Source organism: Rattus norvegicus, chromosome 3 (assembly GCF_036323735.1).
Source record: "Rattus norvegicus strain BN/NHsdMcwi chromosome 3, GRCr8, whole genome shotgun sequence".
Lineage (NCBI taxonomy): Eukaryota > Metazoa > Chordata > Mammalia > Rodentia > Muridae > Rattus > Rattus norvegicus.
Window position 1 is genome coordinate 148,095,762 of NC_086021.1, and position 14,396 is coordinate 148,110,157.

General features: G+C 41.7%; 1 protein-coding gene across 12 annotated transcripts in view; it reads right to left on the reverse strand.

Annotated features, from left to right (window-relative positions):
* Sel1l2 (SEL1L2 adaptor subunit of SYVN1 ubiquitin ligase) overlaps positions 1-14,396 on the reverse strand; it is a 126,867-nt gene that overhangs the window by 55,138 nt on the left and 57,333 nt on the right. For all 12 annotated transcript variants that reach the window (XM_063283797.1, XM_039105034.2, XM_039105031.2 and 9 more), the window contains 1 exon segment: positions 1,907-2,009. In XM_063283797.1, coding sequence (XP_063139867.1) covers positions 1,907-2,009 — 103 coding nt within the window.

The following is a 14,396-nucleotide window of genomic DNA, read 5'->3' on the forward strand; positions in this document are numbered from 1 at the left end:
AAGAAGCTAAATAACAAGGAGGACCCAAGGGAAGATGCTTGAATCTCACTCAGAAGGGGAAATAAAATAGTCATCAGAGGTTGATAGAGGAAGGGAACTAGATGAGAGAAGGGGTGGGGAGAGGAAAGGGGGTGCAAATCAAGTGTAGAGAAAACAGGGGAGAGAAGGCAAGAGAGTGCTATAAAGACAGCAATCCACCCACAAAACCTTTGACCTCAAATTGGTCCTGCCTATAGGAGGTGCAGGGACAAAGATGGAGCAGAGACTGAGGTAATGGCCAACCAATCACTGCCCCAACTTAAGACCCACCCCATAGGCGAGAACCAATCCAGGGCACTATTAATGATACTCCGTTATGTTTACAGACAGAGAAGTCTAGCATAACTGTCCTTTGAGAGGCTCCACCTAGCAGTTGACCAAAACAGATGCAGAGACCCACAGCTAGATATTAGACAGAGCTCAGGAAGTCTACGGAAGAGTTGAGAGAAAGATTGGGGGAATTGAAAAAGAGAGGGACTCCACAAGAAGACCAACAATCAACTAACCTGCACATATGGGGGCTCCCAGAGACTGAACCACCAACCAAAGAGTATACATGAGCTGGACCTAGGCGCCCCAGCACATATGTAGCAGATATGCAGCTTGACCTTCATGCGGTCAACCAACAATGGGAGTGGGGGCTTACCGTGACTGCCTGTGGATCCTGTTCCCCTAACTGGGGTGCCTTGTCTGGCCTCAGAGGGAGAGGATGTGCCTATTCCTACAGTGACTTTAGGTTCTTGGGTGGGTAGGTACTTAGGGTGGATTGCCTGCTTCTCAGACTGGGAGAGGGGCTCTGTGAGGGGGGATAGGGAGGAGAGGGGGGCTGTGATCAGAATATAAAGTGAATAAGTAAATAATTAATGGGAAAAGTGAGCTCCTCTCTGTTTCTCCTCTCTCCTCTCTCCTCTCCCCTCTCTCTCCTCTCCTCCCCTCTCCTATCTCCTCTCTCCTCCTCTCTCCTCCCCTCTCCTCCCCTCTCCTCCTCTCCTTCCCTCCCCTCCCCTCTCCTCCCCTCCCCTCTCCTCCCCTCCCCTCGATCTCCTCTCTTTCCCTCTCTCTCCTCTCTTCCTTTCTCTCTCTCTCTCTCTCTCTCTCTCTCTCTCTCTCTCTCTCTCTCTCTCTCTAGTATTGTACATGTATATGTACATAAATGTGTGTATATGTTGAGACCAGATGCTGACATTGGATATTTTCCTTTGTTTACCCTCTACAATATATTCTTTTGAGTCAAGGTCTCCTGCCAGACTCTTAGAACCACTTAACTAGATAGACAGGTATTCAAGATCTTGGGGATCTGCTTGTCCCCACTTCCAGTGCGGGGGTGCTTGGCTTTTACATAGGTGCTCAGGATTCAAACTCAGGTTCTTGTGCTCAAATGGCAGGCATTCCAGGGGCTGCCATCCCCCTAGCCTCCCTGCCAGTGCTTTATCTGTAAAAATGAAGTACCATTCACCTCGAACGACTCATCTTTGAACAAAACAGCATCATATATATTAAAGTGCCTTGAAAGCCATAGGTCTCTGCAAATACTCAGGGAGAAAGCATGTTAAAACAGCAATCACTTTATTTCATTTTAAATTTATCATAAATCAGAGTAAAAAAGATTTTGCTGAATGGCTCTATCAGGGACTAGTTTGAATTTTGCTTCATGGAAAGGACTCCAATCTCACATACAATCCTTTTGCTTGTTAAGGGTGACAATTCTGAGAATCTTTAAATAATCATGGATCCCTTTTGAAAGCAAAAGCTGATGAACAAGGTAAGCATATCTATTATTCCAATAAGGCTTTAAAGATAAACTAGATTTTCGGATTGTCTTCTTTTCCCTTGGAAATTAACTTGACAAAAGACACTGGATACTTACTCTGTTTTTTGTTTTTGACTTTTAGACTCCTGGAGAATCTTGTTGCCCATCTTAAATAACTCATCTCCTTTATCTGTGATACTTTTCTTGGCTGGCTTTTTGACTATACAGGAACAAAGGGGAAAAAGACCAATGTTATTTCTATTTTTAAACTTTGAGAAACAAAGTGCTGACGCTGTGCTAACATTTTGTTTTGAATTTTGCTACTTATTTATTAAATATTTGCCTTTCAAGTTGAATGCTTGGAACTATTTCTGGCTCAGGGGCCTGGAAGGTAGAGGGAAGAGATGCTCCCAATCAAAGAAGACATGGTCACAGTCTGAGAAAATGATCTGGGTTGACTTAAACAGAAGGTGAGGGGGCTCTTGGTACACCCTAGACAGAGGTAGATCTTAGGCACTGTGTTCTTAGCCCTGGCTGTCAGTGCCTCCCTCATCGATGCCACTTTGTCCATGTATTTAGAGCCCTGAGGTTCCACAAGGACATGGGTAGCAGGTATCTCCAGAAGGACCACAATAGGCATAGGAGCTGAAGAGTCAATCTTCTTGGAAAGTTTTCTCTGTGTAAGGCCTCTGCCATTCCTTAAAACCTTCTTGAGATGCTGGGGGAAATACACGAACTATCAATAATAACTTGCCTAGTTTAGGTGGGGACTTGACATCAAGAAAAGTAAAGGAATAATATTTTCTTAATATTCATGTAACACTAAATTTAAAAAAAAACACCATCACTTTGTTTTTTGATAAGGAAAACTAATTAGTCGGACTCCTAATTCTCTACCCTTCAACTCTCTTCTCTCTCTCCCCCACCGCCTCTGTCCGTCTCTCTGTATGTCTGTCTGTCTGCCTCTGCTCCGTGTGAGATCTCTCTCCCTCTGCCTCCAAGTCTATTACAGCACACAGTGGAAACTGATTAGGAAAATAGAGCCTGAAGCCTTTTCAAAGAAAAGGAATTTGGGACTTGAAGCTTCATTAGCAAGATGACAATGAACTTTAAGTAGCTCTTTTTCTTCTCCCAGACAAGATAACTAGAGTTGTCTATTTTTTAAAAATAGAAAAATAATAACCAAAAAGTGAATTTAGCATTATTTTGAATGCTTCAAGTTGCTCAATCAGTTCAGAAACACTAGACATTTTAGCATCTAATTTCTGCTTCGAGTTATATCTTATCTATACTCAGGATTAAAAGGAAAAAAATAATTAGGTAAAACCTGACTAATATGTGTGGAATAGCAGTTGTTGACATTAGCATGCTTTCAAAGCATGAGCATACATTCGAGAAGATTGGCTATAAGGAATGATTTACTATGGCAAATTCCTTCCCAGGGCTGTTATTTTTATTAGTAATTTTTTGCCTTCCCAAACATATTGAACTACATATTTTTGTTACTATAGTAGGATTCAATTTCCAGATAAAGTTATCTTGTTGATGCTTTAATTTTGTTCTTATGATTTGAAGGTTTCCAAATTTGAGGAAGGCACAGTAAGGAAATGATTTCAGGAGACATTCTGAATTTGATGTGAGAGAGGCTAGATAGACACATGGGGAAAAAAGACATGGTGGCGGCGGGGCGTTGAGATCAACATGGTGCACCAAGACAACTGCTCATGGTCTTCTGCTTTGTCATTACAAAATAGTGACACCTCTGTCCATATCATCAACCTTGCAAACTGCTCCCATCATGCATCTGACATAATGACACATCCAAAAATCTCATAGGAGGATGGCAAAGGATGTATGTGAAGCTTATTCTTGGAAAACCATAACCTAGTTCTGGAATTTCTTGTCTCTCCCAAACACACATACACCTTTTGATTCCCCAGTAATTCTCTTCACCATTGAAGCTTGCCCATAAGGACTAGCTGTCTAAAATCATAGGTGCTGTGATTCTAGAGAAACTCATAGCCTCTCTTGAGGATATGTTTTTGAACTAGGACAGAAAGACAGGGAAAAGTAAGGGGATATGGAAAGGTTTGAAGAGAAACCCTTATTCTGGAGTCTGGTTGAAGTTTTCAGTCATGAAGAATCAAGAATTAGAGTGGTTAGACATGATGATACACACCATAAATCCAAGGACTTGGGAGGCAGAGGCAGGTGGTCACACCAGCCTGGTCTACAGTGAGTTCCAGGACAGCTAGGGCTATAGAGAACAACAACAACAACAGCAGCAGCAGCAGCAGCAGCAGCAGCAGCAACAACAACAACAACAATTTAAAGCACAATTAACATTTGCTGTGTCCTACATAGAGACAGAATTCCTTTTATATATAGACATTTCAAATAAGAATATTAAAATAGCAATGAATTGTTCCTAATGTCCAAGCACATATGACCTTCAAACATGTCCTTTCTTAATCGCTTCTGAGACATTTTCTGGGATTCTAACAAACAAACCTATTAATTTTTATCTACAGTGAAGACATTTCTACCTTCCTGTGTGACACTGGTAAGCTTGAGTTTTACTGTATCAGTTATAATTCCATCCAATGCACTTCTGGAAACAAACTATGAACTCATTGATTGAAAAGAAAAAAGGTTCTTTAACAGCTCTTTGAGATAAACCATTAAAAGCCACTTTTGGTGGCTACTGTAAAGACACCCAGTGTGACTCCCTCTTGAGAAGCTCACACTCACACAGTAGGTGTATCACCTTCTTTACCAGAGCCTTTCTCTCCCTTGCTTGAGTCTATGTTGAAATATATTCTCATTAAACTCTTAATTCTGCATCATACTTATTCACAATGAGGTTCTTTCTGTTTCGAAGTCAGGTATCCAGCCTTACTGAAGAGGAGGGCTCTGCAAAGAGCTCGGCTATTGTGGGCAGCTGTATCTCTGGCCTATACCCCACTGCTGACGCTGACCTTATTCCATAACCAATGAGCTCCCCTTTTCCCCTCACCCATCAATTTCTTACTTTGTGTTTAATTCTTCCTCTGACAGTGAAGAGCACTGGAAACATGGGATAAAGGGCTCTGTTTGATCTCGTAGTCTTAATATTTTTCCATTTCGCAGCAGCAGCAAAAGACTTAAAGGGCCTCCCCGAGTTTGGCATTCTCTGAATGGCTAACCTGTAGGTGCCTGTTCTGCTCTCTTACTTACAAACCAGCCTTACTTATGAAAGGTGTTTTATACTTTCATTTTGCTTTGGTGGCAAAAAAAATACTGTGATAACTTAGAGAAGGAAAAGATTTATTTCCGCTTACAAGTTACAGTCCATGACTGAGAAAAGTCAGGCAGGAGCTTGAAGCAGAAACTATGGCAGACTGATGTTGCCGGCTCACTCCCAGGGCCATACTTAGTTAGCCTTCTTTTGTTTAGGTTTTATTTGTTTTTATTTTATGTATATAACTGTTTTGTCTGTATGTGTATGCTTGGTGTCTGCGGAAGTCAGAAGACAGTGTCAGGTCCTTTAGAACAGGAGTTAGAGATGGTTGTGAGCCACTATGTAGATGCTGGGAATTGAACCTGTGTCCTCTGGGTCCTTTGCAAGAACAAGTGCTCTTAACTACTAGATCACCTTTCCAGACTTTAGCTAGCTTTCTCTCTCTCTCTCTCTCTCTCTCTCTCTCTCTCTCTCTCTCTCTCTCTCTTTTCTTTTTTTTTCGGAGCTGGGGACCGAACCCAGGGTCTTGCAAGCCACTGAGCTAAATCCCCAACCCCTAGCTTTCTTATATATATAGCCGAAGACCTCCTGTCCAGGCAGTAGAACCACCAGAGGAGCCTGGGTCCTCCTCATCTATTAAGGAAATCAAGATAATTCTTAGTACCTGGGCTCATGACATGTGCCTTTAATTCTAGCACCTGGGAGGCAAAGGCAGACAGATTTCTGGGAGTTTGAAGCCAGCGTGATCTTCACAGTGAATTTCAGGAGAGCCAGAACTATACATAAACTCTGTCTTTTTTTTTTTTTTTTTTTTTTTTTTTTTTGAGAGAGAGAGAGGGGGAAGAAGAAGAAGAAGAAGAAGAAGAAGAAGAAGAAGAAGAAGAAGAAGAAGAAGAAGAAGAAAGAAAGAAAGAAAAGAAAGAGGAAAAGGAAAAGATAGTCTCCCATAAACATGGCCATAGATTTACCTGATCTAGGCAGTTCCTCAATTGAGACTGTCATCTCAGTTGACTCTAGTCTCTGTCACATTGACATTTAAAGCTAATTAGAATAAAATACTAGGGATGGGCTTCACAAACTAAAGTGAGGAGTAGGTGTACCAGGACTGTAAATTCAGTTCTGAGGGATCTAAGACACCCTACTCTGCCCTCCGTGAGCAGCAGGCACACATAAGGTGCACAGACATACATATAGGCAAAAGGCTCATACACAAAGTCTAAAATAAAAATTGAAAATTAAAAAAGAGAGAATTAGGACTATCAGAGATCTTAAGATGGCAGTGACTATGGAAAATGTTGTAACTAAGCTAAATAAATTTTATATTTCAACATGGGTCAGAGACACAATGTGTAGAAAGGTTTTTAACATCTGTGACTTCCTCTTCCCTCTTTTTATTAATATATGCCTTAGATGACTTGGGTTTCAACCCCCTTACCCAGTGCACTTTCATTTAGAGAGATTTTTGAAGGGATGATTTAAATGAGTCATCTAGGAAAGTTCCCGCTTCAGTATGTCTGGTGTTTTAATGAGAAGAGGAACAGACTCCAGGGTGCACAGGTACAGAGAAGAGACATGTCAGAGGGTGGGGCTTTCGGAGCGGTCGGAATGTCTAGGGCCAACTCCTCTATCAGAGCGTAGAGCGTTCTCTCCTTTTTATCAGTTAAAACTATGGTGCAAACTGCATATACCTTAAGGCATTCCTGTGCACCACTTTAATCCTTTAAACCTGTGCTCATTAACCCTGAGCTAAGCACATCTCCAAATGTGTCTATTACCTTTCTTTCTTAAACTGTGTCTTTAAACTGAGCATGCTAAGGAATGGACCTGCCCCTCGAAGAATGTGCAGTCCCTGTAATAAAAGTTCTGTAGTCTTTTTTTCTTTTACTTTTTCTGCTTTGGAAATATCTCCTATTACTTCCTAGCCTGGAGCAGGAATATAGCTCCATTTTTCACGTCTTAATTATACTTGTTTTGGCTCTGTATTTGCCAAAATGCTAGCCCATCATGTTGGGTTACAAGGAACTAATCAGAAAATGACCTACTTATAAGCCAGTAACAGAAGCCCTTCAAATGGCACCAAACCTGCCAGCACTTTGGTTTTAGAATTTGGGTCCACTGAGCTGCAAGAAACCATTATTTCTGTTGTTTAAGTCACTCAGTCCACGGTATTTTGTTAAGACAGCACCAGGAAACTGAGACACTCACTCTCCCTTTAGAAGTAGACACACCCAGATCAGAGCATGGCTACCTGCCAAAGGCAGTTTTCCTGACTCCCAGGTCTCCAGCATTAGTGCTCAGACTTTGTTAGACAGCTGTTTGGCCCAGTCACTCACTTCTACAAGGCTTACTTTTTGGGACGATAAGTAAGCAGTATAGTGGGTAAACTTCCCTGTGTTTGGTAGTTTCTGGACCCAGGTCACCTTTTCATGGTCATCTTTGGCTTATACTGCTGACTCTTCAATTGCCAACTTCCCTAAATAAGTGTGTTCAAGAGTCACATTCATGTAAATGTATCCTTTGTAAATTCTCTTAGGTGTGCCTATCTCTCTTGAGATGCCTGTGCGGACTCCTGACCTATGCGGCCTCTATCCTATGTCTAATGTCAAAGCCTCATCTTCTCCCCAACACTTCGCTCTGCTCCTTTCTCTGCCTTTTGCTACATTCTCCCCCTTTTATGTTAAACCACGGTTTCTAAAATCTTAACCTTCAGATTACGGGTAAATGCTTTCTAAGTTACCTAGAAAACATAAAGAAGGTACTAAATTATTTCACATCTCAAGTTACATTTACATCATGAATTATGAAAAGGACCATTGAGGTTAAAGGATTGATGGACAAGCCAGGAGTCTTTGAGTCTGACCGCAAGTTGGGTGTGTTTACAGAGTGACAGCGTTAAAAACAGAAGGTTCTTTCCTACAGCGGCAAAGCTTGGCTAACGTTGACTGCTCTGTCCTTCCCACTGACTGCAGTTGCATTTAATGAAGCACAACTTCAGCCTCTGACTTTTCAGGATTCACATCAGGAGAAATCTTCACATTCACCCTTATGTGTGCCAAGAAGATAGATATTGGCAAAGGAGGGAGAATTATGATCTGTTACTAAAAATAGCATTGCAGCCAAGAAAGAATGACTCAGCACAGGGTTTAGCAGATACAATGAACTCAAACACCCTTAAGTAAGGATAGTACTACTGCAACGCTATACTTGATTGTCTATTGCCATTGTCATCAGAACCAAGACCCCCAGGGGTACTGGAGGAAGCGGTAGACAGTGTTAACTGTGGAAATAAAATACTTCCTCTCTTTAAGCATAAATGAAAGTACAACATGAAATCAGGATTCTGGCTTGAGCTATAGTTTACTAGCTAAAACTCTTAATTTATCTAAAAGAAATATATTTTATAAAATAAATAAGAATCAAACCAATATATAATAGCAGGTGTTAATACTTATAAAGCAGGTAGTGCCAGACAGTTCTCAGTGCTTATATTTACTAATTTTTTATAGTCTGCTGGCTAAGAGAAGGACCACTGATCATTCTCGGTTAGTGCTGAGGTGATGTGGACACAAATGAGTCAGGTAGCCTGACCAAGGTCACTCAGCTGGTAGACAATTCTAGGCTATATTAGGAGCTGGTGTAGCCACTGCTCCTTTAAAAGACAAAAGTTTTGAAACTTTGTGTGCCTCATGTTTAGGCATCATCACACAGCAGGAGAGGTAGTAAGGTGTGGCTGCTGAGTACCCTGAGAAGCAGATTTTAAGAAGCACCTTTGGTTGGCTGAGTCTTGCCTTTTTCTCCCTCCCAAAATCAAGCCCAGATCCCCAGTTATAGAAGCTTGGAATTAATCATCTGGAGAAGGACAATTGAGAACCCTGAGACCAAGTTCCCTAAGTTGGGTAATTTCCTTCTCACCCATTCCCGCAAGACATAAACTTGATTCATCCATTTCTGCAAAAGACCTCTAGTCAATACCACTTCAACCTGAGACAGTTTTTGAGGCGGATCCTTTGAGGTCGAAGAGGGAAAAGAGGATTTTCTAGTGAGTGATCTAAGAGAGACATACATTCTTCCCTCTCAACCTCTGCTCACTGTGAAGTTTCTATGGACCCTCATCTGGGAACAAGTTGGATTGGGCAGAGGAAGACCCTGAGGCAGAGTTGATAAAATACTTTGAGTGTACCCAACAGGACACCTTGGAACAAGAGTCACCTAAATCCCAAGTAAAGCAAGATGATGAGGGCTTTCTATTCCTGGTCTGATGGGAGTTGTCAGTGACTCCCAGGTGAGGCCATCTACATGGAGCTGTCTGTCTGGGAATACTGTCCCATTTGGGACTGCATACTGAAGGCTGTCTGCAATTGGGGACATGTCCCTCATTAAGGGAATGTTTGTCTGGCACTTGTCAGTGTCTGTTACAACTATTCAAAGAGTCAAGAGTTGCATTCTGTTTCAGAATGCAAAAGATAAGCTTAGGGTAGCTATTTTAGATTGCAGAAATGAGAAAAAAAGGAACGTCTGAATGAGTTGTGAAAATACTCTCCTTCAACCAAGGATGTGGTAGTGGCTGAGAAAGATAACAGAAATGAATGCTGACTAATACCATGAGAGTCAGGAGGGAACTCAAGATCCAGGCTCTGCCATTCCAGCACTCAGACTGGAGCTAACAATTGTCCAGCTAACGATTTAATAAGGATAATTACTTTTTTAGATTTAATTCTTTCTCAGAAGAATTAGCTGTTGAAGTCACAGTGTTAAGTACTATGGGGGAAAATGTTTGTGCCATTTTCAAACAAATAATGGATGTGAGATCATCGTGCTCAATTATAACACATCACTCAAGTGTGCTCTAGAAATCCAAGGCTTTATTACTTTTGAGTGTCACCTATAACACAGCATACTTCAAAGAAAATTCTGAGTTTGAACTCAGTTCAGAGAGCACAGGGACAAGTTGATTCAACTTAATCCATCAAGTATTTATTCCATTCTGTGTATATGGCAGACACTGCCAGGAACACATCTTGCTTTTAGGTAACGGGGATGCAACTACTCTTTGTTATATTTGAGACACTCTAGGTTAAAGAACAATTGGCAAGATTGAAAATGAGTCATTGCTGTTTTCAAAGTGTGGAAAACCATATGCATGTTCTAAAGACTTCAGCTCGATGTTAATCATTTCCATTTCTAGAACAGAAGCATTTTGAGATGAGTTAGGCTAAGTTTTGCTTCTCTTTTTTGGTGTACTCAAAGGCCTTGGAAAAAGCACTTATTTAGAACACCGATATCTCATTGCCAAGATGACATTTCATGCACAGAAATGTTAGAGTATAGACTGAGTAAATCAGAATTCAGCAAGGTTTACAGTGAACCTGTAATCATGTCTAACCTCATGTTATTACTTCATTTCCACAGCTTGTGAAGTTCAAATGTCCTTATTAGAGAAGCTTTTATCTCCCCAGCTTCCTTTTCCTTAACTGTTGCTGATGCCCAAGTAGTGTTTTCATGCTATATACAGTTATTGGGAACACAAAGTCATAGGGGCCAGTTTATGTGTAGACAACCTGGTTGCTGTTATAGTTATCTGGCATGGGTCACGATGGCTAATGATAGACATGGGAGGGTGGAACACAAGTTACCACAAAGTGACGGACATCAAATGTCTGCAGAATCCAAAGCTTAACAGTGATATAATCTATTATGTAACTATTGCTGGCAGAATGTCACGTTAGTGTGAATATTATATAAATTTGTCCTCTGCCTCTGATAACAGCCTGTCTACATGTGTGTCTGTAGGCCTGCCTCTCCAGGAGGCCAATGTGCCTGTCTCTGTGTATGTGTCTATGTATGATGGGGTATGTCTGGATACCTGGTCTTCTATGTGCTTACTTTTTTCCTGAGTGAAAAGGCATGTTATAACTTATTGCAATTCTTTCAACTTCCCAGTCTCCAGTGATCCTCCCTGTCCCCTGGCATCAACTCACACCCATTGACTTACAGGGAAATGTAACATCTTCTTGAGTTGTTTTAAAAGAATATTCCCTTTGTAAAATGAGTCTGAGATTGCAAAGTTAAGATTTCACAGAACAGAAAGAGAGGCTGATGTATTCTAGGGATTAAAATAGCTTCTTTGGTCATCTGAGGCATGGATGATTTAAAAACATGACTTGGGATCTCCCAATTTTGGGGTTTGTTGGCATCCTGATTTAGCACAACCATCACCTTCCTTGCTCCTAACATTACCTCATATTTTTCTACATAACTCTTCTTACCTTTTCACAAACAGGAAGAGCTTAGAAGCTGGGCATGGCATCATACATTCGTAATGCCACTCAGGAGGTGAAGGCAGGAGGATGGAAAGGTCAAGATCACTTTCTCATCCTGCTGCATAGGGAGTTCTAGGCCAGCCTGGGATATCCAAGACCCTACTGAAACAAACAATCAGAGTCTCATTAGCATGATTGTCTAAAGTTCAGCTGAACAAGAGTGACACCAACAGACATGCTAACATAAAAGGAGGAGAGCCAAGAGATTTCAACCCCACACAGAGAACTGCAGGCTACTAAGGTATGCTGAAAGCAGGAGAAATAGTCTTCCCCAGGGAGCAACCCACTAATTGCTTATCTAACACCAACTGATCAGCCCTGAAAATGCATACCAGTAATGTTATACGACTGAACAGGCTGTGTTTATGTCCTGTACACACACTACCACCACCACCGCCAACGCCACCACTTAAATTTTTAAAAAGAGGCCATGAATTTGAAAGAGAAGGTTTGGAGGGAGGAGAGAGAAGAGAGAAATGATATCATAAGTCTCAAAAATTAAAAGCTCAAACAACTCAAGGAGCTCGAGAAGTCTTATGAAAGAATTGGGAGAAAGATTGAGGGACTCAAAGAAGACAAGAACACCACAGGCAGACCAACAGAGTCAACTAACTTGGACCCTTGGGAGTTCTCAGAGACTGAGTCACCAACCAAAGGGTGAGCACAGGTTGGACCTAGGCCCCCTGCACATAGGTAGTGGATGAGCAGTTTGGCGTTCATGCAGGTCCCCCAAACAACAGCAGGGTCTGTCCCTGAGCCTGTTGCCTGCCTGAGAATCCCACACCCTTAAATGGACAGCTCTGTCTGGCCTCAGTGGGAGAGGATATGTCTAGTCCTGCAGTGACACGTGTGTGTGTGTGTGTGTGTGTGTGTGTGTGTGTGTGTGTGTGTGTGTTGACACTTAGAGGGGAGCTTCCCTTGAGGAAGTGGGGAAGAATTTGCATGAAGGGGTACTGGGAGGAGAGGAAGGGCTGATATTGGATTGTAAAGGGAATAAATCAATAAATTCAATTTTACAAACTGGCATCTGTTGATACCATCTCCCAGTGTGGGGTGGGGTGGGTCATGGGCAGATGTTTGCCCACTTTCTATCCGTACATGCTTATTAAGATAGCTTCGCAGAGACATGCGTGCCGCTCAACATATTTCAGCAAATAAAATCTTCACAACTTCATCACATTTAGAATTATATCTGGCTGATTTGGTAAATATTAGTCTGGAGATTTATAGCGGACAACTGTAAGTTTTTGTCTCTCAATTTGGCCCTGTCCCACCAACTTCTGTAACAAGAGATTGGGCAAAATATTATAAGTCAATGAATTAGCTCATGAGATAAAGAGTTTGAACTAATAGTTCAAAATGGTCACAGCAAATTTCTTGGTTTTTGCTTTGTTTTGTGGGGTTAGGGGATCGAACTGAGCTACACTGCTCCTTATGGTAAAATTTAATAGATATAAATCTTAGATTTTCTTTTTTTACATTTAATTCTTTAGTCTATGTGTTCCTGAGCGCCCTTGCATACTAAAGGACATATATGGAGATCCCAAGACTACTTGCAGGACCCTGTTCTCATCTTTCTCCACATGGGTTCCAGGGATTCAGCTCAGGTTGCCAGTGCCTTTACACACAGAGCCATCCCGCTGCCTCAACTATTAAACTTTAAAATCAACAATTGTGTGGAGGCTGGAGGTATAGCTTGGGGTAGAACACTGCTCCAAAAGTTTTGTGATTGATCTCCAGCATAGGAAGCAAAGACACTTTGAAGCTGTAAGGAGTAGAAAACACATGGCTTGATGGCCAATTCATGTGTCATCTTGCCTTGGCTACAGTCCCCAGTGATTCAAACACTAAGCTCGTTCTTTCTGTGAGGGTATTTTGTAGATGTGACTAAAACCCATAATCAAAGCGATTATCCTAGATAATCTGGGTTCGTCTCATTTAATACATTTCAGAACCTTAAGTGTGAGATCAAGGCTTTCCTAATGAAAACCAGAGAGACAGTTCAATGGTTAAGAGTGTAGACTACTCTTAAACTCTACCCGAGTTTCCAGGACCCACTAGGGAGGTCTTAATCACCTATAACTCCAGTTCCAGGGAACTCGATGTTTCTGGCATCTGTGGGCACCTGCACTCAAACACATATATAAGCACTTAATTTAAAAATATTAAAAATATTTTAAAAGAAGAGCAAAACACCATCGAGACAACAACAAACAAACAAACAAACAAACAAACAAACAGAGCCGTTGGGCTGGGCCAAGCATGCCTGTGGACATTAGGTGTCCCAGTGTAGCTCTGAATGCAACCCAACATCTCTGTAGATGACTGTCATGTTACAACATCAGAAGGTTAACCATGCCTTCTAGACAACAGCTTTAGTTTATGTCTATGGGTTCCAATTTGCTTTTCACGACAGTGTCCTTTATAGACTTTGGGCTTGCCCAGTTTAGCCCTCATAGTCACATGAAGTAACTCCTTAATAAATCCTTTGAGTACGTGCCTGTATCTCCTACTGGCATTTTTCCTGGTTGATGTCCAACTGAATGTATTGCTTAGTCCTTCCTGACACACAACTTAGTCTTTCCTTTCCTTTCCCTCTTCCCTTTCATCCTTTCTCCCCCTGAGCCTCTCCCCCACCCCCCAACTTTCCTTTTTTCCTCTTCTTCCCTTGAGACAGAATTTCTATATGTGGCCCAGGTTGACCTTAAACTCCTTAAACTCAGTCCTCTGAGGGCTTGGATGACAAGTGTGGGCCACTTGGGCCACACAGCTAGCTGGGCTTAGTTCTCTAAAGTGAGAAGAACATTCAATTTGCTATGAATGTGCTATGTCTTATCACTGAGCTCTGGTGACAGCAACTGCAAGCGTGTGTTCGGAACATCACAGTTATTAAATCCAACTCCACCCACCATAAATGTACACTGTCTAGCAGGAGATGTCAAAGAGATGCCAAATGACTCTGGTTTTTTTTTTTTTTTCCGGAGCTGGGGACTGAACCCAGGACCTTGCGCTTCCTAGGCAAGCACTCTACCACTGAGCTAAATCCCCAACCCCCAAATGACTCTGT